The sequence below is a fragment of the Corella eumyota genome, chromosome 5 (assembly GCF_963082875.1).
Source record: "Corella eumyota chromosome 5, kaCorEumy4.1, whole genome shotgun sequence".
Classification (NCBI taxonomy): domain Eukaryota; kingdom Metazoa; phylum Chordata; class Ascidiacea; order Phlebobranchia; family Corellidae; genus Corella; species Corella eumyota.
This window is the reverse complement of record NC_137494.1, coordinates 8,685,323-8,712,322: the sequence shown is the minus strand read 5'-3', so window position 1 is coordinate 8,712,322 and position 27,000 is coordinate 8,685,323. Positions and strand designations below refer to the sequence as shown.

Sequence of the window (27,000 nt, the reverse complement as noted above, 5' to 3'; positions counted from 1 at the left end):
ATATTTTATTTTTGTAAAGTAAAACTAAACGTTAATGTCTATCAAATAGTTATAGTAATCCTTAAGCAATTCAATTTATGGTGCATACAAAATTAAAAAAACAGGCGGGAAAACTTTAGCGGGAATGGAACCCGTAATCTATCGGCCGGTCTATGCCATGAATAATATGCCGCTGTGATTTTTTAATGTGTTATTTCTCGAATAGCATATGTTTTGTATTTGTATTACCAGGCGTGTGGAAATTGAATGTGAGCTTTGGAAAATTTCAAACAAATTTTTACCAATATGGTTTTTAATATGAAAAATTTAAATGGAAGTTTTGTTATATATATATCATATGTTGTAATTACCTTTATAAAAGGGAAGTTTAAGTTTACCTAAGTTATATCATTTAATAACTTGTATTGAATAAATTTTAGCAACCCAATAAAGGGTAAGTTTTGTTATAGTTCTACTGCGATCAATCTTCGTTTTTAAAAAAATACTTTTAAAATGTTTTTAGATCATGAATAAGTTACTTATCGCATTTCTTCTGCTCGGGCTAGTGTTTTCCGCAGATGCATTAATTAGGTAAGTAATTAAATAATTGGTGATTAATTTCATAATTCAAAAATAATAATTTGTGAAATCAACAATTTAAATTTATATTTTATTAATTTTTTTTTTAAACTCATTTTAAGAACTATATATAAAATATACTAATTGATTAACTCTTAAGTTATTTACAGGGCAGTAGTAAGACCACTAAGACGTGGTATATGGTGGCGTCCCCTACCTCTTGCACTGCGTCGCGTTGCAATAGTTCGTACAGTAGGTGATCAAGGTTTAAAAGAACTTCGCACCCTAAGAGAACAGGTTTAAATATTTAAGTGTTATTTGCCGTTATTTTTTGTTTATTTTTAGTATAAATACATTTTTTAAATGAAAACCCAATCGTCGATTAAATAGAACACCTTTTTTGATTTTATTTTATGATTTTATTTTGTATGTAAAAAAACTGTCATTTGACTTAAATAGGAACCCACACACTATATTGCTCAAATGAACGATATCAGGGACGAATTGTCTTTGATATTTAAAAAAGATGTTATGGGTGATGTGATGATACAGTTGGACAACATTGTTGGTAAGATAAATATAATGAACAATATCTAAAACTTTTAAATTTCAATCTTAAGACTCTAGCCTGGACAACGAATGTTGCCTTATATGTTTAGGGTCGTAATGTTGGCGTCAACATCGAAAACCAATAAATTTATATTTGTTTTACACATTTTAGTTTTGCTTGATAACATAACTAAAATATGCAAAATAAGGACTTAAGTTATACTTTAAATTTGATGTTTAATTTTCAATTTTTAATTTTACAGCTAATCTCGAGCAATAAAATATTAAAGAAATATTTTTGGAATAACGAACTGGATTGTTTGCTAGTTTTTTGTTTTAATAAAATTTTATTCGGAAAAAGAAATTTTTGTTCAACAGTCGGAAAAAAATATCAAATAAAAAAACAATCTTGATTTAGTGCCTACATTAATAAATATTTATTTAAAAAAAATTATGTTAGGCAATTTACTTAATTATAAATAAATTAATAATGCTTTATAACTTCTGAAATTAAATAGTAAAATTTATAAATAACAGTTTCCATTTTTTTAAAATAATATAGTAAAAAAATGTAAAAAAAATATACTAAAATTGTGTTAAATAATAGCATATAAATAAGCCCAAACTTCAAATAAAATATAATTATAGTTGATTATGTTTAATTTAAATACTAATAACTGTTTTCACTTAAAAAGAAAATAATATAGTGATGAGGTGAAAAAAACGTCAATTTAAATAAAATAATTTTTAAAATACTATAATTTCCAAAAATTCATATCAAAAAATGTAAATATAAATTTTAGTTTTTGCTTGTGATTTTTAACTTTTAATAACCATGACGTATAAAAATACAAAGAATACAGCTTGCATAGTGGGTCTATTAATTTTAATAAGTTTATTAACGTATGTAAAATTTTTAGAAATTAATATTATCATTTTACTTGATTGATTGGTTTAAAAATCAAGTTTTCATTTTTTACACTTTTTGTTCCTAAAAACAAATACACGGTAAATGGTTTTAATTATAGCATTTGGTAAGAAATTTAAATAAACCCAATATAAGCTGTCCTGTAACTAATTGACATGATTAATATACCATTATGATTTTAAGCATTTTTTAGGATTTAGGATTTTTTAGTTTTTAATTTTTTTTTAGTTTTTTTTTTGCTTTAACTTTATACCATTTAAATAAAAAAATGCTTTTTTTACATTAATCAAACATTTTTTCAATTAAAATTGATTTTAAAAAATACAGTTGTTTATTTACTTTTGGTATGTTATTTTTTATTCCGCTACAGAACAAAATTTCGATGCGTATTAGCAAAACGACATTAACTTTAATGTCATTAAAATTCAAAACACGTGACTTCTAGTATCATATGTTTTTTTAACCATGTGCTTGGAAATTAAATTTGCTTTTTGGAAAGTTTTAAACAAAATTTTTATCAATATGATTTTTAATTTGGGAAGTTCAAATGGAATTTTTGATATATCATATGTCGCATTCAAGTTTATAAAAGGGAAGTTTAAGCCTAATTGTGCTACAACATTTATTTGATAAGCTGAATTATAGATAGAATAACAACCCAAAAAAACGTGAGTTTGTTTTATTGTCTTAATGTGTTTAAAATAAGTATTTTAATATTTAAAATAAAAAAGAATCTTAAAATATTTTTAGATCATGAATAAATTACTTATCGCCTTTCTTCTGCTGGGACTTGTGTTTTCCTCAGAAGCGTTTATAAGGTTAGTAATTTAATATTTGAAGGAACAGAATTCTTTTAAATCAACATTTTATTGATAAAATTTGCTTTTTAAACTATTTGATAGTACCTAAATGTAACACATTATATATTTAATTTCTAATTAATTTATGGAAGAGTGCTTAGACATCCTATAGCCCGTGGAATTGGTCGTGCTGCACTACGTTTCGGTGATCAAGAACTAAGGGAACTTCGTGCTCTAAGAGAACAGGTTTAGATATTTTATTTAGTCACGATTATTTATTTTTTTTAATAAATACACATTTGTATTTACCCCTATAATTATCTTATATTCCACTTTTTTATTTTGCTTAATTTAAAATATATTTTTTGTTTTATTTGCCGTTAACCTAGCTTTTATTAACTTGTTATGTGGTTGTAAAATATTTGTGAATTATTTTTTTTTTAATATTTGTAAAAAATGTAAATTTTTTTTTATTGTAGCCGCATATTGGTTTTAAACTAGACGGGCTTGCGCGCACTTGTGGATTTTTTAACTTGAACAATATTAGTGTTTTTGGTCTTTGTGTAAATAATAAATACTGTAACTTTTTTCTTAACTAGGACCCTATGGAATACCTTTATCAGATGAGAGATTTAAGCGAAGAGTTATCTTTGATATTTAACAAAGATATCTTGGAGGATGTGATAAAAGATCTGGACAACTCTATTGGTATGTAAAATTATGTTAAACAATATACTAAATTGCCAAAGTCAACACGAGACTGGGTTGAAGGAACACAGTTTATCTTATATTTAGGCGGTATATAGTGTCGGGCCTTAACAAAAAAGATAAAACCAAGTTTTATATAATTTAATCTAACTTTAATGCTGTATTCTTATTAAAATATTTGTTTTTAATATTTACTTTTGTTAACACAGCAAACATAGAGCAATAGAATATAAAATGACTTTTGGAAACTGAACTGGAACTTTAGTTTTTTATTTTAATAAAATGTTATTCGGAAATGGGAAATTTTTGTATTTTTCTTTACCGGCCTGTTATATTTAAAAGTTTACACAAGTTAATCATGGAATTAAAAAAAAAACAATATAGTTGTAGTGCTTTTAACCTTTTTGATAACTTATCTTTGATAGATTATCTGGTACTGTAGTAGTTCAACTTTATGCAATAAAGTTTTGTATACAGAAATTTAACTATAAACATACACACATTAAAAAATAATAAATGTAAAAAACCTAAAACTAAACAAAAAATATATAAAATAAGATAGCATTAGACATAACTAAATTAAAATATCTATAATTGTATTATTATTCAATTGTGTTAATATAATAAAAAAAACTTACTGAGTAAACAGTAAGTTTTAATAAACAAAAGTTACAAGTTGTCATTTTTAAATTTGCGGCCCAAAGTTAAAAAAAAGTTTGTTATTGTTAAAAACCATTATACCTAAGTTAATAAGAGTCAATCAGGCATATTTGTTTTTATTAAATTATATTTTATTATAGAAAATTTTCAACGGAAATAATTCAAATACAATTTTTTTAAATAACGGAAAAAATAAAAACTCCTTATTGTCACATGTTTATTAAAATGTTCAAAATTTCTGATTTAATAAATATTGAATATATTTTAAACATATGTACGGGATTTTTAAAATATTTAAAATAAAAAATTATTGCTATATTAGGATTTTTAATTGTTTTTAAATTTATCATATGGCCTTTGTTCAAGAATATAAAAGAAAAAATCCTGATTTATATTTATTCATTAAATTTTGATCGACAACGCTACCACATTAACAAAAAAACGTAAGTTTGTTTGTTTGTAAGGTAACTAATGTGCTTTTAAACTATCCAGATTAACAAAGATATATATATTTTAATACGTACTTTACATAACAGTATTTAAAACTACATTTTTAGATTATGAACAAGTTATTTATCACATTTCTTTTGCTTGGACTAGTTTTGGCTGCAGAGGCAAGCTGGAAGTAGGAGATGTTTTTGAATTTTTTATGTCATGTCACTTAATTGCATTTGGCTGACTTTTTTTTGTCTTTTTAAGGAGTACCATGAGCAGCATAGGAAAGGGTATAGTGAAAGTTGCATCAAATCCAACCGTTCAAAAGATTGCTTCGACTGCAGTTAAGGCCGCTGTTGGAGATCATGACTTGGCAGAATTACAAAACTTAAGAGAGCAGGTTAACATACAAAATTTTAATTTTTTGAGCTGTTTTTAAAGTAAAAATATTTGCTTTATAATTAATTTGTTGGTATAACTTAAGCTCATTTTTTAAATACTATTTTAGCTTAGTTTTTACGAAGTACTGTTTTTCTTTAATAAAAAATTTATTATGGTGAATTATATTTACATTAATTTTTTACGTTGCTTTGATAGGAACCAATGCAATATCTTGCAATAATGAGAGATATCAGTGACGAATTGTCGTTGGTCCTTGATGAAAATGTCAAGAATATCGCTATGAGGCAATTGGACAACGAAATAAGTACGTTAACGTGACTTAAATTTATTTATGTCCATGTAAAGGTGTTTCTTATAAATTTGTTGTAACCTATTTTATCCGTATAGTTTATGTTTTTTGTTTTAGTTTAACAAATGTTTTTTCATTTTCAGGGGGCCAATAGGCCTAAGTTTTAAAAAAGGGAATCTCTGCATAAAAAGAAAACAAGATTTTACATAATTTTTAATTTATAAAATAAATCACACATATATATTCAGAAAAAATGTTGTTTTGGTTAAAGAATGTAAATAGCTATACAGTTTTTTTTTTAATTGCAAAAATCTATTTAAAAATAGGCTTATCGCATAAATGTTACAACAGCTGTTCCACGTTTTTTTAAAGTTTTCTGCAAAGCAAATTAAAGCAAGCGACAACAAGCACTTAAGCAGATAAGCGCGTTTTAATAGTTTTAATTTTTTTGTAAAAATTAATATATTTCGTTAAATTTACAAAATATATATTTTTAAGGGATCCTTTGCCGAGTTGGACCTATTTTTAAGCGAACAAAAAAATCAAAATTATTTTTTATTTATATATGTCGTGACATCGAAAAGATTGGTCTTTCAGACTTTATAATTATACCTAAAGTTAATGATTATTGTTGCCAGAAAATACAGCAATTCTACTATTAATACAGTTGCAGGACACTAAACAATGCTAATTTAAAACAAAATAAAAGTTGTTATTTATTTGGTTTAGATAATAAGTTTTGATTAAGATATTAAAATGAAGTTAATTGTAAAATGTGAAATTTGCTGCAATGCTGATAGCAAATATACTTGCCCGAATTGCTTGAAAAAGTACTGTTCATTAGTTTGCTATAAATCACACAAAGAACAAAAGATATGTGTGAAAAAAGAAATTATCACAAAAACTGAATTAAAAAGTCAAACTCAACTTGAACTAGAAGAAAATGAATTGATTGACGTTAAAACTCTAGGTCTATTAAAAGATTCTGTAAACTTAAGAAACATTTTAGATAATCGACATCTTAGAAAATTAATTGAAAATTTAGATAAATCTAAAAACATGAACACTGACATTGACAAATGTATGCAAGAACCTATTTTTGTTGAGTTTGCAAATGAATGTCTTGCTGTTATATCTGGTGAAGGTGATAGTAATAGTAAATAAACCTTTGCGTTGCCCAAAAAAAATCCAACCTACTTTAATTTTTTTTCAAGTTTTAAACGTTTTTTTATAAACATTGTAAACTACCTAAATATGCATTAATGTTCTGTATTTGAAGTGGTTTAAATAGATGCTAGAATGTTTTTCCTTGAATATCAAATTTAAATCATTTCACACTTGTGTATACTTTACAGTTCTTGAACAAACTCTTGTCTTTTTTTCTTGTATATTCTCTTGTGTACTTTATGGTCCTTACTCATTTTACTCAAACTTTGAGACCTTTGCGAATTCTAAATTAGCTTGTAAGAATAACAAACATGTTTTTTTGTCTTTGTTGTTTCCAATTATGTGTAAAAAATGTTTCTGCAATGCTTAAAACCACCCTTTCGATTGAACATATTTTTTCATTTATAGATTTAAAAAAAAAGTGAAACTATTTCAGTTTTGTTTTGGTATGTCTAATGCTGCTGACCTCTTGCCAGTGACACCTAGAAACCGCAGATTATCCAGCGTTACAAAAGTTCACAGTGCATTTAAATCACCCTTACGTTCCCCCCTTACCCCTAACACTTCATCAAACTCACCTAATCCAATTTATACCCCAAAAAATTTGTCGGCAAAAAAAAGGAAATCATCATTAGCTTTTAATTCTCCATTTAAGTTAAATAAAAAAGTAGCTGGTGCACAGGCAAAGATTGATTTGGAAGATATTGAAAGTTTAAAAAAACAGATTACTGATCAAGAAAAGGAAATTAAACAATTAAGATCAGAAGGTTGGTTTAAAAATAAAAAAAAATTACTTAACTGTTTTTTTGTTTGATATATATACATTCAATATGTAAAAATATAAATTTTCTTTATGACAGGTCAAATTTAATTGATTTTTTTATTGTTGGTACTTCAGGTTACGACGAAGAAGAATTAAAACTGCACATTGACAAGTTGCATGAATACAACGAGATAAAAGACGTGGGTCAAATGGTAATTGGAAGATTAGCATTACAACTTCAAACAACAACCAAACAACTTTATTCTAAGTTTGATCTCAACTTAGAAGATTAAAGTAAAGGTAAGCTTATAATAGTTTCGTATTTTTAATTGGTGACATTGGCAATGAATTTTACAAGATGCTAGGCATTACCATATAAATAGTAGGAGCTTGCGTCTTCTTACATGATGTAAGTATATGTAAATCTTGCCAGCCCAAAATCAATCAATGGGTTTATAACTGCCCGATACCATTGGGTTCATAACTAATACATCTTATTTAGACAGTAAAGATAGTAAATTAAGTTAAGAATAAATAAAAAATGTGTGCACTGCCTAAGCTGTGCAACTTGTACATGTACGTTTTTATACTTTGCCTGTTGTTTGATTTTATTGTAGGGTAAATTGGTTTTTACAAAAAATATTGGTTTTAAAATCCTGGTTTTAAATTTTTGTTATTATTCTACATTAAACCTTTTTTAGATGGCTGAAAATATTAGGGAAAGATTTGGTGAAGACTTGGATAATATGGTAACTCAACTAATCATCTATTTTATTTTTAAAAGATGTTTTTTACTATTTAAAATGTTTATTGTGGTAAATATACCTGTACATCTCTTTTTTATGACCAGCATTGAATCTATTTTACAAAATTTTTATCGTTAAGCTTCGTGAATTAATAAACAAAGAATTAGAAAACCACCCTGACAGTGAAAATGAGGTGGAAGAGCTAAATGCTAGAATGGACGGATTCATGGATACGGTTTGAAAGTTATTTTAAAGAATGCGGTAGTTAAAATACTTGACTTCACTACATGATGTTTTTGCCAAAATTAACCCAAGTTTGGGTTACCAAATATTACTCTATGGTTAGGCTGTGAAGTTGGCTTATCTACATCAACGATAACAATGTATAAAAATTTGCATTTTAAAAAGCAAAACATAAAAACATTTAGAACCCCAATTTGTTAACTACAAAATAATATCCACCTAAGTTTTTTTAAAACAGGTGTTTTGAATTTTAGATGTCACACATTGATGGCATTTTCTCGACAATGGAAACTGACATGAAGAAACTGGAAGCAGAGTGCAAAAGCATTACCAAGCAACTATCAGAGAACAGCAAAGCTGATGAGGGGGATGAAGAAATTATTACCATTGATGACACAGATACTCAAACTGAAGGGGTAAGCATTTTATTCTATGTGGATAAGTCTGTATATTTATTGGCAAAGAAGTGCTGTTGGGACATGTGTTTTTTGAGATATTAAAAAACACTGGACTTAAGGGTAAATAGTGTAGCATTGGTGCAAATCGATTCCGAAACCTTTTGGCTTGTAGTCTGCTGCCATGATTGATGTACCACACTACCTGGCATTAATAGTTTTATAAAAGGCAATCTATATTTTAGGCTTAGTGGACGATATATATGTCAATTTAAATGCCTTTATAATAAAATAACTGTTGTTTGTGGTACATAAGTAAGTTACCATAGCCATATATTAGTTGCAAGTTGTGTCCATATAAACCCAATAAAAATGCTGACGGAAAATCTACTAGTAATTCTTAAATGAAGATAATTTATTATCATAACAAGAAATTTAATATATAGTCAATGGAGGTATTTATTGGACAGTTAAAATTTGGAGGTAATTAGTGGACACCATTCCAAATATTTTTAGGGTTGCCACTTTTTACCTATAATTTGCCAGAACATTGTCTATATTATAAGGTTTAAATAAATGTCACTTTTTTTAATCTAAATTGCCTGAAAAAAAAAATACTCACTTTTGAAATTTCAAAAAAAAATTTTGATTTTTTCGAAAATAAAGGCAAAAAGTAAGTTGTTAAAATTTACAAAATTTTTAAATTACTAAATTTTCAGATTGGCAACACTAACTAAAAATGCACTGATCTTTCTATAAGGCCCTAATTTAAACTTCTATCTTCATTACACTCTATACAAAATGCGTCCAATGTTTACCTCCATCCTATTATTGTAAATGGGGGTAATTATTGGACACTTGTGAATACATTTTATTTGCTTTTAAAGGCCAAAAATAAGCCTTGTAGTCAATTATAGTCACACTTATTACAAAAACATAAACAGATTTTAATTTGTTAGGTTTTTGCAATACGGTGTATTAATAATTTGGGGTAGAAATAAATTTAAAATAAAAATGCCAAGAAAATATATACCCCCCCTCTAAAGGCTTAAAAAAAGTGCAATTCAGGAATTATTAAAGAAACACAAACAAATTTATCCAAAGAATACCAAAATCAACAGTTTAATATTATCTTAGTAATGAAGGTACATTTCCCTCAGAACATGGTGTAAAGCCTGTATTTAACACCGTTCAATACAAACAATTAAAAGCTAAATTTGCTTTGACGCTAAATTTGCTTTAACTTTATAGAATATTAAAATTTTAGCCTGCAGGTATATAACCTACAATGAAATGGAAGACGCTAAAAAAGACTAAAATTTATGTAGACAATTCTTTAAAAAAGGAAAATTTTTACTAGGGTAAGGCACTTAAAATTATCCAAAAGGCCCCCTTTATAACAAATATTTTTTTAAATGTGGGAATTGTTAACACTAGTCGGCGATTACCCCCACGGTGTCCAGTAATTACCCCATTTGTGTAGGTAATTATTGGACATTTTTAATCTAGAATTTTAGGCAAACATGTGTAGATTGAGATTTAAATAGTATTTTTTCTTAATAATGAATGATAACACTATCTTAGAAACAAAAAATATTTGATTTAAAGTTTAAAACAAAAAATTCATGGCCAAGTTTGTCAAAATCGTCCAATAATTACCTCCATTGACTATACACGTTATTTACTTTTTAGTTCATAATTAATAAGCGTTGTGATTGTGATAACCTTATTTTCATTTTATTTTTTTATCTATTTTTTGTTAAAATTGCTGTTTTTGTAAACTATTATAAATATTTTTATATAAAATACAGTTATATCATATTTGCACATATTTTTAACATACATAGTGCAATAAATAAATATTAAATATATACTTCTTTACACACAGATGTCCATTAATCAAATGTTCTCAACATTGCAAACCGATATGAAAAAACTAAATGCAGATCGAGATATAATTGCAAAACAACTTTCAGAAAACAGCAAAAGTGTAAATAAATTTTTTTATTGATTCTTATAGCAAAATTTTAAACAAATAATTTGCTCTAATCCAGTGATGTATTGTTAATGTACCTGAAGTTTTTTTTTTGTTTAACCTTATTATGTCTGTGTTATAGCATAGTTCTTAAAACATTGTAACATGGTTTTGAGCTTTTTTATAACAATGTTAGAATATGGTCATTATAAAATGAGCATTGTTTTTATAACAATGTTAGAATATGGTCATTATGAAATGAGCATTGTTTTTATAACAATGTTAGAATATGGTCATTATGAAATGAGCATTGTTTTTATAACAATGTTAGAATATGGTCCTTATTACAAGGCTGTAGCATGGTTTTTGTAACAATGCTATCATGGTACTTATTTTAATGCTGTGACATGGTCCTCATAACAATGTAATGGTATTTGACAATTGAATTTAAACTTTAAACCATGCTTTTTTTCTATTTAAGAAATTAGGTCTGCTTAATTAAATATTTATGTAGAAATATCACTGCAGCTTCATGGTAGTTGTATGATTTTATCTTTCTATATTTTTTGATAATTGGTCGCTTTTCTACTGTGGTTTCAAATGTTTAAAAAAATGGTTTGTGCAGTTTAAACTTTTGTTTTAATTTTGAAATAGGGTGGACGTCAAGTTGAAGTGAAAATTAATGATATTTTTGCACCTAGTTCAAGTAAAGGTAATTTTTGTTTTATATACCATATTTATGAATAGGATTTTTGCATACAAGATATATATATTTTTTTTAAATTTTTAACCTAACCTAAATGACACTGATAACGTTCAAGCATTGACTTATTTTATTAATATTTGTTTATTCTCGTTTTGGAAAATTTGACCTTACAACCTAACACCGGCAGCACGGTTTAGTGGTCAGAACACCTGGTTTTACCACATTAGGTTCAGGGTTTCATCCTTACTGCTTTCATGCTGTAGCGTCTTTGAGTAAGGTGCTATAAACAGAATAAACTCCTGCTGAAGCACCCTTAATTAGCAGCTTAATTATAAGGCGATATTTTTTAGAGAATAAAGAAGAAGGTAGAGGGCTGAATGATGCAAAGCCTGGAGCTGATTCTTTGAAGATTGGTCTTGTAGTGTGGGCTAGGTGTAAAGATCAATGGGCTAAAGCAACTATCATCGATATAGTCAGTTTTAAAGATAGATTGAAATACAAGGTGACCTAAAATTTATTTTAAACAATTTTTTGTGTTTTTCAAATAATTTATGCAATAATTTTTTTTTTTTTAAATTTGCTTAAAAATAAAATTCTTTTATTATATTAATTAAAATTCTTTTCATTAATAAATTACTTTATAATTGCATTTTTCATAGTAAAATTTAGAAAAAAAGTAAGCAAAACTACTTCCTTAACTACATTTTAAGAAATATTGTTATTTAACAAAATTCACAGAAACTTTTTAATTTTAAGGTCAAGTACAAAAACCAAAATACTCAAAGTTATCTAAGAAGTAACCACTTGGCTTGTGCAAATACCTTTTTCACGATGATGCCAGTTGGATCAAGGGTGGCAGCCCGCTACAAGGACGACGGCATTTTTTCAGGTATTGTCGCAGAGTCGGCGGATGAAAATATCAATAGGGGGCGCTATTTGGTGTTTTTTGACGATGGATATGCCATGTACTGTGCAATGAAATATGTTTATCTTGTGTATGACTACCCTGCTGATGTATGGAATGATATACAACACAAGTAAGCAATTTTTGTGTTTTTTTTTAATTTTTTTTTTAAATTTAAGGTAGATGAAATTGTTTTAAATAATTTAAAGACTAGTTAATTGCTAGTGCAAGAAATGTTGTTTAAATAACTTGTGATTTTTAGAGCCACATCAAATTATATTAAAGATTATTTGTCACAAACTGAAAGACCGATGCTGTATGTTAAAGAAGGGCAAACACTAAAAGTAAATTTTTTTTTGATAAATTTTTTTTTATGTAAAAACATCATTTTGAAAATGTCTAAACTTGCTAAATCATTATGTGACTTTACAGTCTTATTTTAAATAATTAAGGTAATTAAAACAGGAAGACTAATAGTTTTCAAAATATTATTACTTTTATTATAGTTTTTTGATAATATACCCTTTTATTCAGACAATATGTTTTTAAAATTGGAAATCTATATTCTTTAATCTAGGTTGAATTTGAAGGCGAATGGCACCGCGCACGTTGCACAAAAGTTGATTGTAGTTTGGTCGAAGTTTTATATCTATCTGACAACAACAGAGAACTTATATATCGAGGCTCTATGAGGTTAGCTCCACTGTGGAGACAAAGTCAACAAAATCAGTCACCAAATATTAAGGTCAAATTTTTGCAAAAAAGTGAAAAATTTAAATTTGTTCATCATGTTTATAAATTAGTGTAATTATTTTTGTTTTTTTGCTTTTTTTGGTTATTTCTTTATTATGCTGTAAAATAATTTATGTAGATTTTTTTTGTAATTATTCCTGAAGTGGAAATAACATTTTTAGAATTTACATTTTAAACATAGGGTAACATTTATTGCCCTGACTCAATTTGCTTTTGTTTAGTTTTTAATTTTACTGATAAATTTTCCACTGTTTAAATAACCAACAGTTTTTGAATTATTGTTAGAACCTATTTATTGCACCACACTTTAGGTTGCTGTAACTTAAAAACAGTGAAAATCAAACTCAGGGGCTCATGTAGTAAGGCAATAATTTTTAGCAATACACCTTGCGTAGATACTGTTTAGATAAAAATTTCTGAAACATTTAAAAAAAGAACGTTAAAATATTATCATTGTCTAATTTTAATGTAAGTCTTGTTTTTCAGAAATCGACAAATTCGAAAAGACGAATGGCAAGGGCTCATACAGGAATGAGAAAAGCTCACATTGAGTATACAACCATTGACCTAACTGGTGGTAAGAAAATGCCTCAATAATTTAATTCTAATAACAATTATTACTTCTTATAAATGGTTTAGAAAAAGTTTTGGAAGACTGAATTTAAACAAATTTTAAATTTTCAAAAAACTCAGATGAGTCTTTTTCTGTAAAATCTCCTGACTCGAAGTCTGGATCCGAGTCATCCAATCGAAGGAGAACAAACTCGTGGGAGGCTCCCTGGTCACGCCCACTTCAGGATCAAAAATCCAACCAATCATCAACTGCCGCCACCAAGCTTCCTCAATCGTACTCGGAGCTAAGTGGGAAAGTAGATATTGCGAGTGATATTTTTAACAGATTGGAACAAAAGGAAAAAGAAAAAGAATTAGTTAGGTAGATACAATGTTACTATATTTTGCCCTATTTGGAGCAAAAAAACTTTAATTTTGGGCTAATTTTGATGTCCAAACTATAATTAAACCCTAGTCTAGATTTATAAAGCTGGTAAATGTAAAATTGATATGGTATTATTGTAATATATTGTATTTAATTTTTATTGCAGAAAGGTTGGCTGCTTAAATATGGTTAACATGGTATTTATTCGAGTTGTAAATTATATTTGCCAATTTTTTGTATAGGTGACATGCTAATATTATTCTTGGTCAACTTTAAACAACATTTTTAAAGGATTTTAATTTTCTTATTATTTATTTTTGATTTGCTCATAAATAAATATTATTATTTGTTTCATGTTTCAGATCCCAGCAAAATATTAGTCAAAGGTCATCAGGGAATGGAAATAAGAAGGTAATTTACAAAAAAATATTTTGTTTTTTTTACTGTTTATATTACAAATAAAAAAGTTATTGTTTGTTTTTATTAATCTTTAATGTTCTTTTAGTCAATGTTCTAAACAGTAACATTTGTTACCCCAACCCAGTTATTGTTTGTTATTGACAGATTAGAGTATTAGTAATTGAAAATTGCATAATATTAGGAGTTCGTAAGAATTATAGTGCTTTACTTAAGGGTGCTACAGCATAAAAGCAACGAGAATCAAACAAGTGACCTCATGTTGTAAAATCAAGTGTTTCAATGGGGACCGGAAGGTTCGACCTGCAAAAACACAGGGGTTCGGTGTCGAACTTGCTGCATAAAATGTCAGCTTCAGACCATATTTTAACAAAAATTAATAAGTTGTTACGATAAATATATATGTTGCGAAGCTTCTGGCAACCGTTTCAATCCTTATATCATGCAATCAGTATTGTAAATCCCCTAAACAAAAACTACCAATATAATAAAGAAGTAATAATGGTTTTATTAAAAAACTTACTTCAGGGCCTGGTTGAAGACTTTATTGACATTCGTGTTCCTCTGCTTAAAACTTTATCCTCGAGAACCCCGCCTTTTAAACCCCATGACTGCAAACCCAAATGCTATGACACATTTCGGTCACAATCTCTGCTTAAATTTAAAGGGTCTGTACTTAACACTGTTAACATTTTTTCACACTATAAATTTACATTTAAATTAGATTTTGATAAAAAAAAATTTTTAAAACTAATTTTCATAACCCAAAACCTATTTTTTTTTGTTATAACTAACTTTCATATAACCTAATTTTTTTTTTACAAAAAAAAACAAAAACTATTTTTATTTTGTTTCATTTTTTTAGAACGAATTTGTTGTTACGACCTATGTTGCTTGGCTGGACCCGTGAGGTCAGCCGAATGAACAGGGGTGGTTACCATGTGTATTATCGGACCCCATGTGGCAGAAGTTGTCGCAACATGCCCGACGTCGAGCGCTATTTTCAGGAGTGTAAAATATCTCAACTAGATTTTGACAACTTTTGTTTTGATTATACTGTGAGGCCGCAAAATACATCCGTTATAAAATCACCTGATGCAAAACTGTTTATAAATGATTACTCAAGTAAGTTTGTACTTGGTTAAACTAGTTAATTGCCTGCCGTACAGGTTGGGTTGTATCTGTTGTAATATAGTATTTGCCTGTGGTGATTAGCATACTACAAAAAGCATTTTTTATTTTAAAGGCCATATAGAACTTTTATATTTACTAAGTTTTAGGTGTGGATTTATCCTTTATTTTTACATTCATGCATTATAAAACACTGTTACAAATTTGCCTTACTTAATGATGGATATCAATTTAAAGGGGGCAAAGAAAACACAGCTGTTTCATGCGTTAATGAAATAAACATGGAATTACCTCCAACGATCCCTTATTCAAGAGATAGAGTACCAGGAAAAGGAGTAAAAATTAACAAGACCACCGACTTCATGGTGTGCTGTGATTGTCCAGACAATTGCAGGGATAGATCGAAATGCCCATGCCAGCAACTAACAGTACAGGCCACTTCTTGTAGCCACAATGCCACGGTTAAGGAAAATGCGGGGTATGAGTATAAGAGGCTGTACACATTTCTGCCAACAGGGTAAGTTAATATCATTGTAAATTTAATGTGTTGCGTCAGGTTTTTTTTTGGTTTATATAAAAATATTTAATATTGACTAAGTTAAATAAACTACTAACTGCATTTTTCCACTTATTTTACTATTCTAAAATTAATTTTGTAGTTTTGTTAATGTTTCATTTATAAAGCTCAGAGGAGTTTAAATATAAACTCGTTTAAATACAAAATTAGCTATTTTTTATATATTTTTATCATGGTGTGAGAACGCCGACTTCATGGCCTAAGCTGGCAGCATGGTGTAGTGGTAAGAACATTTGCCACACCATATGAGGTCATGGGTTCAATTCCCACTGCTTAAATGATGTAGCACCTTTAAGTAAGGCGCTATAAACGGTATGAACTCCTGCTGAGTTTAAATTTTTAAGCTAAATAATAGTAAATTTAAAACATAAAGTTATAAAAATGACCATTTATTCTTGATACAAATACAGTACAGAAATTAATTTTTTTTTAACAGCGTATATGAATGTAACCCGAAATGCAAATGCAATCAGCAATGTCTCAACAGAGTTGTACAAAATGGTTTAAAATACAGACTTCAGTTGTTTAAGACGTTAAAGAAAGGCTGGGGAATAAGATGTTTGGACGATATTGCTAACGGCTCATTTGTATGTGTATATACAGGTCAGATTACTTTTATGCCAAATTTTTTTTTTTAATATTTATTAAATTTGTATTATTTTAAAAACACTGTTAAAAATTAGTTGCTGTACATAAAAAGTTGTTGTTCTTTTTGAAAACCTTTATATAAAGGAGCTTAGTGGACTATATGAAAATATATAATAAATGTCTAATTTACAGACAAAAAAACGAAAGTAAGTTATCATAGGTATATAACATTTGCGAGTGCAATTATATTACAACAATTAAAATGCAATTTTTAAAGTGGGCAATCATATAGTAATGATAACTTTGTAAAATTCAAAAAAATAATTACGAAATTTTATTTTAGGTAAAATTGAAACTGAATCGAATGCAAATACGGAAGGTTTAATGAATGGAGATGAATATTTAGCTGAACTTGACCACATTGAGGTACATTACATCATTTAATGTTTTGCATTTTATATAGTCTAAATATAGGTTTTAGTATTTTCAACTGTTTTATTTTTGTATTAATTTATCTTCGATGTGGGAAGGCTTGCTTAGCGACATAAATTTTGGTACACACGCTTTTTAACTTTGCTTAAATTTAAAACCATTTCACCAAATGAACGTTTAACCTAAAACTATATTTCCGAAATGCCATTTTACTGACACTGGAAAAATCTTTAATTATCTCTTTTTTACCTTAAAAAAATTTTCTTTTATTTCTAAAAAACTTAGAAAAAAAATTTTGGTTTTCGGTAATATTGGCAGAAAAGTTTCACGCTTAGAAACTAAAAAACATTTTCCAATAATAACATTGTTAATTAGGAAAATCTAATAATACTCAACATTTTTAGGAAAATTCCCTAATGTTGATTTTTTATTAAATATCAGGTTGCTGAAAGTCACAAACAAGATTATAATGAAAACGACTCAAGTGGAGTGGAGTCGATGAGTGATGACAGTGATAACGAAACAAACAGCAAACCAAGCAGCAATATGTAAGCTTATTTAAATTACAACCATTTTTAAAAAACTGGGCCATAAATAATAGGCACTGCTTTCATGCTGTAGCACCCTAAATAAGGTTTTTATAAAAAGAAGAAACCTAAAAATGCAACTGGAGACTGAATGGGGTAGGGTAACAAATGTTACTCCTTGTTTATACTATAACCAAGAATAAATAAATGCATTGGTATAACCAACCCGTATAATTTTTACCTTTTTTTAATCTTCCATATGACTTATTCACTTTGTAGCACTTTGAAATACTTTTTTTTTCTGATTGCAAAATAAATTAGATAAGTGTTCAAAAAATATGTTTAGTGGAAGAATAATTGATACAAGTGAATCAGATGACGATGATATACATGTGAGTTTGAACAATTCTTCATTTCATTTCATAAAAATTAATAAATCTTATAAAATTAAGCAAAATATTGAAATTATAGCTTTTGTAATTTTTAACTAAAAGTTTACATATTTGAAATTCTAATCACTTTTTATTTTTTTTTACTTTTTAAAATATCTTGTTAAGTTTGTCATAGCATAGCAATATTAAATTTTATTTTAAATTTTTTTCAAATATTTTAAGAATCAACGAAGATTAGAGCCTGGAAAAAAATTTGGATATTCGGCATCACCAGTCGAATTAAGCGATGTTGTTACAGTAAAAAAGAAAAGAAATATGGTCATGAGGGAAGATGTATCACCAGTTGATGTCAGTCCATCTAGTGGTAAGAAATAGTTAATTTTTTTGTTTAATTTTTTTTGTGCATCAGTGACAGTCATAACCTAAAAAACTAAAATTTTTATTTTCAGTCAATTCTTATAAATTTTCCAATTGATTTTATTTTCTAGTTGACCCATTAAACTTAAACAGACCGGCAGCGTGGTGTAGTGGTAAGAACACCTGCTACACCACTCATGAGGTCGTGGGTTTAATCCCCACTGATCTCATGCTGTAGCGCCCTTGAGTAAGGCGCTATAAACGGTATGAACTCCTGCTGAGCCAGCACTTAATAAGCAGCATAATTACTGGGCAATTATAATCTATAATATCCCAAACTGCCACAGGCAACTCGAGACTGGGTTGGAGTAACTGATGTTACTCTATGTTTAAGTCTCGCATTCGACCTTCCCACATCGAGGATAAAGATATATATACAAAAAAAATAAAACCTAAAGATTTACTAGTTAAATTTTAACATTAAAGTTACATCAGATAAGTGCAAAACCAAAACAACAAAAATGTGGTAATATTAAAATGTTAGAAGGTAGACTTTGCATCAAATATTTATCAAGTTAAGCCTTGGCAGTAGAATTGTTAAGTAAGATTACAATACAGGAAAACTTAAGTAATATAACCTTTAAGTAAGATGTTATGAACAGTGTTGACATCTGCTGAGTCTCAAAAAAAGGGCAGATATATTATTGAGTAATAATTATTATTATCCCAAACTGCCACAGGCAACTGTAGAATGGGTTGGGGTAACAAATGTTACCTTTTGTTTAGGCCTTGAAGGTTGCCTTACCACATAAGGGATTAAGATATGCAAAAATATATATTTATTTTGTAGATACAAGTTGCAAAGTAAGAACTACAAATACTGTGGGTAGTGACACAACTGATACTGATTCTGAAACAGAGTTTTGCCCATCTTTAAAAAAATTTGGAATGGATCAGGTAAATATATACTTTTTTTTAAATAAAGTTTTATAGAAATCAAGGCCTATTTGAAAAGTTTTTGTTGTAAATTTAAAGTTACATGACAAAATCTTTTGGTAAAATAGTTGGGGCCATTTAATATTGCACTATAATAATAGCATTTAAATCTAATAAATATAATATTTTATTGTTGTCATTTTTATTTTATATGAATTGTGAACTTTAAAAAAAGATCTCTTTGTAAATGCATGAAAGAGGTTCTTTTACACAAAGAGCCTAATATTAAAAGAAAAAAATAAATTTTAAATTTTAATTTTTTTAGACAAAAAATCGAGATAGTGATGATTCGAGTGATGAAGATCAACAAACAAATCAAACTAGAAAGTAAAATTCTAAACATAACATGTACCACAAAATTAGACTAGTTTTTGTTTAGAAAAAAAAATCGTTTGGCATAAGTAACTTAAAATTTTGGAAAGTACTAAAAATAATAGTGATTCGCTTTTCTTTTTAATTTGTAGTCAAAAAAGCTAGGTTTGTAAAGCCCACCATATTTACATTAAAATTTTCTTTAATTTTTGACCTATTTGTAGCACTCTAAAATGTAGTTTTTTTACCTACCACGTTAAGGGTTTAATTTATTACTAGATGCTCATTATATATATTTTGTAACGCAAATTAATAAACCATTTAAAGTTGTTAGCTAATATGTGAAGCTTTATTTATATACACTTTTTCCCCAGGTATTTTGGTGGTGATGGTATATATATTATAGACGCCAAGCAGACTGGAAATTTAGGTCGTTATTTGAATCATTCTTGCAGCCCGAACTTAATGGTTCAAAATGTTTTTATTGACACCCACGACCTCAGATTTCCGTGGGTCGCATTTTTTGCAAGCTGGTGAGTCATTGTTTTGTTCTGAATATTAATGACATTGCGTTTTTTGAGCTGTCAAAGGCAATTTATTGTAATTTTTGGATATGTCATATATCGCTGTTTTTTGTTTAGGGTAAATCATATGTTTTTTTGATGTATTTTTTCAAATTGGACCTAAATTACTGCAAACATATTTAAATTTAAAGGCATAAGATACTAAAAATTCAATTTTTGAGTACAATTTTTATTAAGTTTTATAATTAACATATACCAATTTAAAACTTTTAATTAAAAAGTAAAACGTAACATAAGCGTGTATTATAATTTGAATTTATAGTTTTTACTATTTTTTTTTCATTATTAGCACTATAAAAGCGGGCACTGAATTAACCTGGGATTATAACTATGAGGTTGGAAGTGTGCCTGGCAGAGTGATTAACTGCTATTGTGGATCAACAAAATGTAGAAAAAGGTTACTGTAGAAACTGCAGTGCTGTATATATTGTAAGCATTTTCTTTTTTTCGTTCTTTGCCTTTTTTGAGCATTGTTCTTTATAGTTGTATCTTAGTTTAAGATTAAAATATTGTTGCTAAGTTTGGCCGAATTTAAAAATGGAAAAAAATCACTGCCATTCCTGAAATTGATTATAAAAAATCGTCCGTTATTTTGTTTTAAAATGTGTGGTTCGCCATTATAGATACTATATTTTCGTAAAAAATTGTTAAAAAAATACTCCCATAATATTATGTGTTAAAAGACCATTTTTGCAAAAAGTTATTCTAAAAAATTTATGTTCAATTGTTGGCAATTCAATCTAAATATTGTTTATAATATTGTAATTTTTGGTAAGAAATTTCTAGTAAAATTATCAAACCATATATTGAAGAATAATCGCTCATCAAACATTTCATGAATTAATATGATAAGACTTCCGACAGATGACAAAAATCTCGTAAACAAATTTTGTGATTTTTGATTGCTTCAGTTTTTTACTGATTTCGACATTTTTCCTAACCAAGTTATTTTATGTTGTTGTTTTTTTAAATAAAATTCTTAAAATATTTGAATTTTGTAGAAAAAATGTTAAAATGGTTTTACTAATTATAAAATTTTTACCAAGGTTATTCACATTTTATTAATATCTTCGTAAAACTACAACCAAAAAAGTGTAAAAATTAAATATTAAACTGTAAATATACAGACGGCTTTTTGTTGTGGTAGAAACACTTTGGGTCATGAGTTTGTTTCCCACTGCCTACATTACGTAGCTTAAAACTGTGTCAAGGTAACAAATGTTACTCTATGTTTAGGCTGGGAGTCGTGTTTTTTAAATCGGGGATAGATATATACAAAAATAAAAAAATACAGTTATACGTTACGCCTTACTTAATTATAAAACATTTTGCCTTACCAAATTGTGCGATGAACCCAGTAGAATTATGATATAAATAATATTAATTTTATTTCCGACAAAGCGCGTTATTTTATGACATGCCAATTTATTAGGATGATTTACAGATTGGGGATTTTAAAAATAAATACGCCTTACATTTCAATTTCAATTCAGGTTTGACATGACAGGTAAAAGGACATCCTGTAGCCTGCTCTGCATAATAAAATCATTTACTACAGTTTTCCCTTTTTCTAACAGTCAATAATTTAAAAACCCACACACAAAGTATATATTGAAATTATTTAGGCGTTATCATTAGTCAAATTAACGCCCTAGGCTTATGTTTTAGTGCTTATGTAAGTATGTTAAATCTGTTTTCAGTTAAATTCCTCGAATGCAAGAATTCACCAGCGCAAAGGTTTTAAAAATAGTTTTTACGTTTTACTAAGAAAATTAATGGTGCGCAAATGGCAATACAAGTCAGGACAGCAAGTTATATTACCAAAATATAGACAGTTCTGTATGAAGAACTTCCTGTTGTAGTAACTAAATTAGTACTAATACAATAAATGGTGTAGGCCTATATAATTCTAATTGAAGGTTTGCCTTAAGAAATCTTTAACTAGACTACTTTTTTACGGTATTTAGACTGCTGCGGTTTTAGTTTAAGGTTTTAAGTAGAAAAATATGCTGTTGGTTAATATTTCAACACCTGCTACAGAAGACAGTTTGGAATTCGATTTTCCAATATGGGTGGCCGGTCAAGTTATCAGCATTTTATTTCTGGTTTTTGTGCTGTGGTGTCTATTTGCATATACTGTACACGGCCTACGACTAAAATTATGGAATTACAAAGACATTTCTAATGCGGAAATGTCCACAAAACGAAATATATATACATCGTTCATCATCGCCATGATAGCTGGTGTCATATTTTTTATTAGCTGCCAAGTTCTATATTACTCAAGTCATACGACTACAATCCCATGTAAAGTTACTACATCAGCTACTGCTGGTCTATACTTGTTTTGCCTAACTGGTATTTTTATCTTTATGTGGATACGACAAAGAGAACTGTATAAAAGAAACTGCACTGCGGAATTTTGTCCGAACTGGCTACGCTGGCTAAGCAAAATAAGCATTGTACCTATTATCTTTTCAAATCTTGTGGGTGCTGTACTTATTGTGCGTTTCTGTATGAAGTCACATTACCAAGGTACGGGCTGTATTCTTAGCAAACAGGGCAAAAAACAAGTGTGGATGTTACCACTGACGGCTGGTTTAGTGGTGCTGTCACAGGGTATTTTGTTGGTTTTGCTTGGCTACCCACTTTGGAAATTTAGCAAGTTTACATTGCCCACTAAATACGGAAACACAAACCGTGTTACAAATTTGTTTAAAAGAGTCAGTATTTTTACATTGGTATGCGCAGTTTCTGACATTACTTGTGCCATAATTTGGTATGTCCTTGTTTCAAATTTGATTTGGGATTATACTGTTTTACTGTACATGTGTAATTTATTACTTGACTTAGTTAGTATGATGTTTAGTTTTGAATCTTGGCGCGAAATATTAAAATCACCTTGTTAGTATTTGTTACATTTTCTATTTTATACATTTAACTGTTAGCCTGTGAGTTTTTAACTAAGCTTTTTTTCCGATTCCTATCCATAATGTTATAATAAAAATTAAACGTATATGTCAATTAGAATGTTATGTTGACTAAGCCTTCTAACCACAAAACCAATTAATTTTTTTTCTATCGATAAACAAAAAATGTGACCACAGTCTAAGGTTATAATACCCTATTTAGTGTGGTTTGAAATACAATGCAAGACACCCGTTTGCATCTAAATATTTTAAGAGCTAGCATAAGCACCACAAAGTGTAAACACAATTACCTGGTAAATCGTATTATTAGATTTGCATTAATCTAAAAAATAATGATCGGAAATCGGTTGTTTTTCGGCAACGCGTGTGTGTATATATATAAAGCGCCGTATTTTTAAGTAAAGGCAGTTCATTTAGACACACTTCCAGTATTTAGGCTATTAGTAGGTACGGCATTAAAACATTGTCGAATAATGAACTAGTCCTAAATTATAAAAATCTGTTAAGAATTAGGTAGTTTTTAAAAAGGCAAAAATATGACATTAAGGCTAAGAAATTTTTCAATGCCTGTTAACGAAGATGATATCGAATTTGATTTTCCGGTGTGGGTTGCTGGCCAAGTTGTAAGCGTAATATATCTTGTTATAGTGTTATGGTGTTCTTATGCGTTTACGGTTTATAGCTGGAGGTTGAAGCTGTGGAAATTTCAAAAAATGACCAGTGATAGAATTCTTACGAAAAGGAAAATTTACGCCTCATTTTTATTAGCCATGCTGTCCAGTTTATTTGTATTTGTTAGAAGTCAGTTTGTATTTTACTCAAGTCATGAATATTCTATTCCGTGTAAAATTTCGACAGCTGCTACTGCTAGCTCTTATTTGTTTTCCCTTACTTTTATCTTTCTATTTATGTGGATTCGCCAAAGAGAATTGTATAAAAAACATTCCGTTTTATCAGTGTGTCCCAAATGGATTCGCCTGCTAAGCCTTACTTGCATAGTTCCTATATCTCTCTTCAACCTAGTGGGTGCGTTATTATTCGTCCGCTTTAGTATGATGTCACACCACGAAAGCCCAGGTTGTATGCTTACCAAACAAGGGAAAAACGAAACCTGGATAATTCCGCTAACGACTGGGCTAGTTGAACTGTCACAGGGCATTTTATTATTTTTGCTTAGCTACCCCCTTTTGAATTACAGCGGAATGAAATTTGGAAATTCAAGTCGCGTGATGGAAATGTTTAAACGAAATTGCATTTCAACGATGGTCTGTTCATTTATAAACGTAACATGTGCGGTGATCTGGTATTTTCACATTTCAAATTTGATTTGGGATTATACAGTATGTCTGTACATGATCAATTTGTTACTTGAGTTGCTTAGCATAACCTTTAGTTTTAAATCATGGCGAAGAATTATAAAATCGCCCTTTAATTAAGTAAAAAAATTATTTTACATCTACTGTTTATCATTTTATAATAGTCGTTTTTTTAATGGAATTAGATAAACAAATTTAAAGTTGTATAGCTTCAAATTGCAACATACCTTTTCTTTTGGCCTGTTATCTGTACGTGATATCTAATCACTTTTATTTTATCATTTATTAAGATTTTTAATAAACTTAAAAATCTATTACTGTTGTATTTAGAATGCATTTTAAATTTTTATTAAAATTACTATATTTACATGCAGAGACTTTCTAGTTTTGTAATAAACAAATAATAAACAAAATGATATTTTTGCCAAGGTAAACAGCTGTGTATAGAAATTAAACGATAATTTTTTTTAATGAATATTACAACAATATTACATGTTTTTGCAAACATGAAAAATGGTATGTATTACCTTATTGTGTAAAAATATTTAAAATTAAATTTACATAAAGTTTTAAGGTTTTTTAAGGATTGCAGTAGGGTAAACCATGTTATTATATTGTCTATATTATATTTTACTTTTTTAGAGTTTGTCAAAGGAAATAAAATTAAAAAAATGCACTATTTACGTCATTACATAACAATACCAATATTTTATGGGTTTGATTTAATTTTGTTGGAATCGCTAACCCTGGTTTCTCTAACCCTAATCGAGCTCAAGCTCATGCGATTTCAAAAGCAAATCGAAGAGTTTGTGACGTCACCATATTTCGCTAAAGTTTGCTTTTTTTTAAGAGCTTTAAAATCATTTGTACAACATTTTAAATGTATTTGGTTATTTAATATATAGATTATTATAATTATTAGCCCTTTTTACTTGTTAAATTTTAAGTTTATGTTTTTATTACGAAAACGCGAATTAAATTTTTTTTTTACAAATTAAACTTTCAACTTTTGATTTTATTATAAAAATACATATTTGGGACAACCAAGATAACTAAAATACAATTATTGGCTACCAAAATTTTGGATGTCAATTCCAGAGTGGGTAGCAGTTTGGAGAGACATAAATTATTAGAGACATAAATTATTAGAGACATAAAGTTAAATTTGGGTTTAAATTTTCCGAATCTTAGCATATCATGGTAAGACATAAATTGCTATTTCTCATGGTGAATAAACAGAATGTGGTATTATGTTTCGCAACTTCATATTTCTTAACATAGCGGGAAATTTTATTTATAAAAAACAACTTAAAAATAGATCTAAAATTTTCCGGATATTAGCATGTTAAAAATATGGTTATATTTTCTTAATACACATATTATCAGTAAAAACAAAACACAGCTTAATTACCAATTTACTAAAACTTACTTATGAGCTACTTGTAAAATAGTCTGGTAGTGTGGTATACCGGTTTTGCAGCGGACTACGATCCGAAAGGTTTCGGGTTCAAGCCGCACCAATGCTACCCTATTCTTTTTTATGCTTAGTATTAACGAATAGCTTAAACACTCACAAAAATTATTATATAAATTGTTGAATTAACTAAATCAATTTTTTTTTTTTAAATATAAGCCAGTATAATTGTTATGCTTTATTGTAAGTATTTAAAGTAGGTAATGTTGTTTTAAAGGTAAGTTAAGTGAGGCATGCAATTTCTAGTTTAATTTAATTTTAACCCCAATCTTTTTTATACAAAATCCTTAGTATACTAGTAAAGTAATGATTAAAAATGCTAATATTACCGTTAGATGCTTTAATTAACATTGAAGTTAAGACGCGGGCAGGACCTTATCACGTGATCACAAATAACAATGGCCTTTTTGTTACAATAGGAAAGCTAAATTACTAAAAAAAAATATGTAAAAATGTGAACAAATATAAGCTATATAGGCAATATGTTATGTACAACGTAATATAAGGATCAAGACGTTTTTAATAAGAATAGTTTAAACCTCTTAACTAAGGAAAAAATGGCGAATTATATAATTATTTCAACAGTACCATCTGCTACAAAGCGTTTAAAACTTGAAATTTTTCTTTTTCTTTAAGCGAGGCGCGAGAAATGTCGCGTCTTAATTAGTGCGCTTCCACGAGACATTCCTTTAGCAACCCGATTGTTGCATCATAAAGCGCTCTGTTGAAACACGTGCTCATTTTTAGCCCTAATTATAAAGGTTAATCAAAGAAATAAAATTTGATTGACAGCTAAGACGGCGCTTTTTTAGTTCAAGACGCCGTGCATGCACACATACGCAGGAGACTGCACATGCGCAGTGGCAAGTGACGTAGAATTTTGATTTCGAAATCGAATTTCTAGTTCTTTCCAGATGGACTTTCGAGGTGAGTACACGTGTTTTTGTTAGTGCTGTGAAAATCGTTTTTTTAGAGTTATTATTAATTGTTATAGTTTTTACATCATATAAGGGGGATATTTAATACATTAGTATTTTTTATTAATATTT

General features: G+C 28.3%; 5 protein-coding genes and 1 long non-coding RNA gene across 6 annotated transcripts; all 6 read left to right on the top strand.

The window, feature by feature from the left end:
- Window positions 1–398: 398 nt before the first annotated feature.
- Window positions 399–1,494, top strand: LOC145753285 (uncharacterized). The gene is made up of 5 exons (XM_082569695.1): window positions 399–433; window positions 503–570; window positions 729–855; window positions 1,018–1,126; window positions 1,371–1,494. Exons 2-5 carry the CDS (start codon window positions 506–508, stop codon window positions 1,385–1,387), a joined length of 318 nt encoding a protein of 105 aa, XP_082425821.1. The 5' UTR covers window positions 399–433; window positions 503–505; the 3' UTR covers window positions 1,388–1,494.
- Window positions 1,495–2,661: 1,167 nt separating this feature from the next.
- LOC145753244 (uncharacterized) lies at window positions 2,662–3,869 on the top strand. The gene is made up of 5 exons (XR_014283838.1): window positions 2,662–2,703; window positions 2,786–2,853; window positions 2,988–3,081; window positions 3,435–3,543; window positions 3,753–3,869. It is a non-coding gene; the product is annotated as an uncharacterized LOC145753244 (long non-coding RNA).
- Window positions 3,870–4,622: 753 nt separating this feature from the next.
- LOC145753286 (uncharacterized) lies at window positions 4,623–5,583 on the top strand. Its single transcript, XM_082569696.1, has 5 exons — window positions 4,623–4,646; window positions 4,761–4,828; window positions 4,903–5,038; window positions 5,236–5,344; window positions 5,473–5,583. Exons 2-5 carry the CDS (start codon window positions 4,764–4,766, stop codon window positions 5,481–5,483), a joined length of 321 nt encoding a protein of 106 aa, XP_082425822.1. The 5' UTR covers window positions 4,623–4,646; window positions 4,761–4,763; the 3' UTR covers window positions 5,484–5,583.
- A 485-nt stretch (window positions 5,584–6,068) lies between these two features.
- LOC145752980 (zinc finger HIT domain-containing protein 3-like) lies at window positions 6,069–6,867 on the top strand. Its single transcript, XM_082569359.1, has one exon. The coding sequence runs from the start codon at window positions 6,086–6,088 to the stop codon at window positions 6,491–6,493; it is 408 nt and encodes a 135-aa protein (XP_082425485.1). The 5' UTR covers window positions 6,069–6,085; the 3' UTR covers window positions 6,494–6,867.
- A 553-nt stretch (window positions 6,868–7,420) lies between these two features.
- Window positions 7,421–21,212, top strand: LOC145753903 (histone-lysine N-methyltransferase SETDB1-B-like). Its single transcript, XM_082570428.1, has 25 exons — window positions 7,421–7,559; window positions 7,961–8,008; window positions 8,145–8,240; window positions 8,503–8,664; window positions 10,532–10,633; window positions 11,273–11,330; window positions 11,675–11,826; window positions 12,081–12,361; window positions 12,491–12,572; window positions 12,806–12,973; window positions 13,468–13,558; window positions 13,675–13,915; window positions 14,281–14,329; window positions 14,864–15,003; window positions 15,201–15,460; window positions 15,704–15,983; window positions 16,480–16,646; window positions 16,975–17,057; window positions 17,505–17,611; window positions 17,937–17,982; window positions 18,205–18,346; window positions 19,190–19,296; window positions 19,601–19,662; window positions 20,022–20,180; window positions 20,521–21,212. The coding sequence occupies exons 2-25, from the start codon at window positions 7,961–7,963 to the stop codon at window positions 20,636–20,638; spliced, it is 3,201 nt and encodes a 1,066-aa protein (XP_082426554.1). The 5' UTR covers window positions 7,421–7,559; the 3' UTR covers window positions 20,639–21,212.
- A 1,002-nt stretch (window positions 21,213–22,214) lies between these two features.
- On the top strand, window positions 22,215–23,177 carry LOC145753101 (uncharacterized). The gene has a single exon (XM_082569491.1). The coding sequence runs from the start codon at window positions 22,238–22,240 to the stop codon at window positions 23,138–23,140; it is 903 nt and encodes a 300-aa protein (XP_082425617.1). The 5' UTR covers window positions 22,215–22,237; the 3' UTR covers window positions 23,141–23,177.
- The last annotated feature ends 3,823 nt before the right edge of the window (window positions 23,178–27,000 follow it).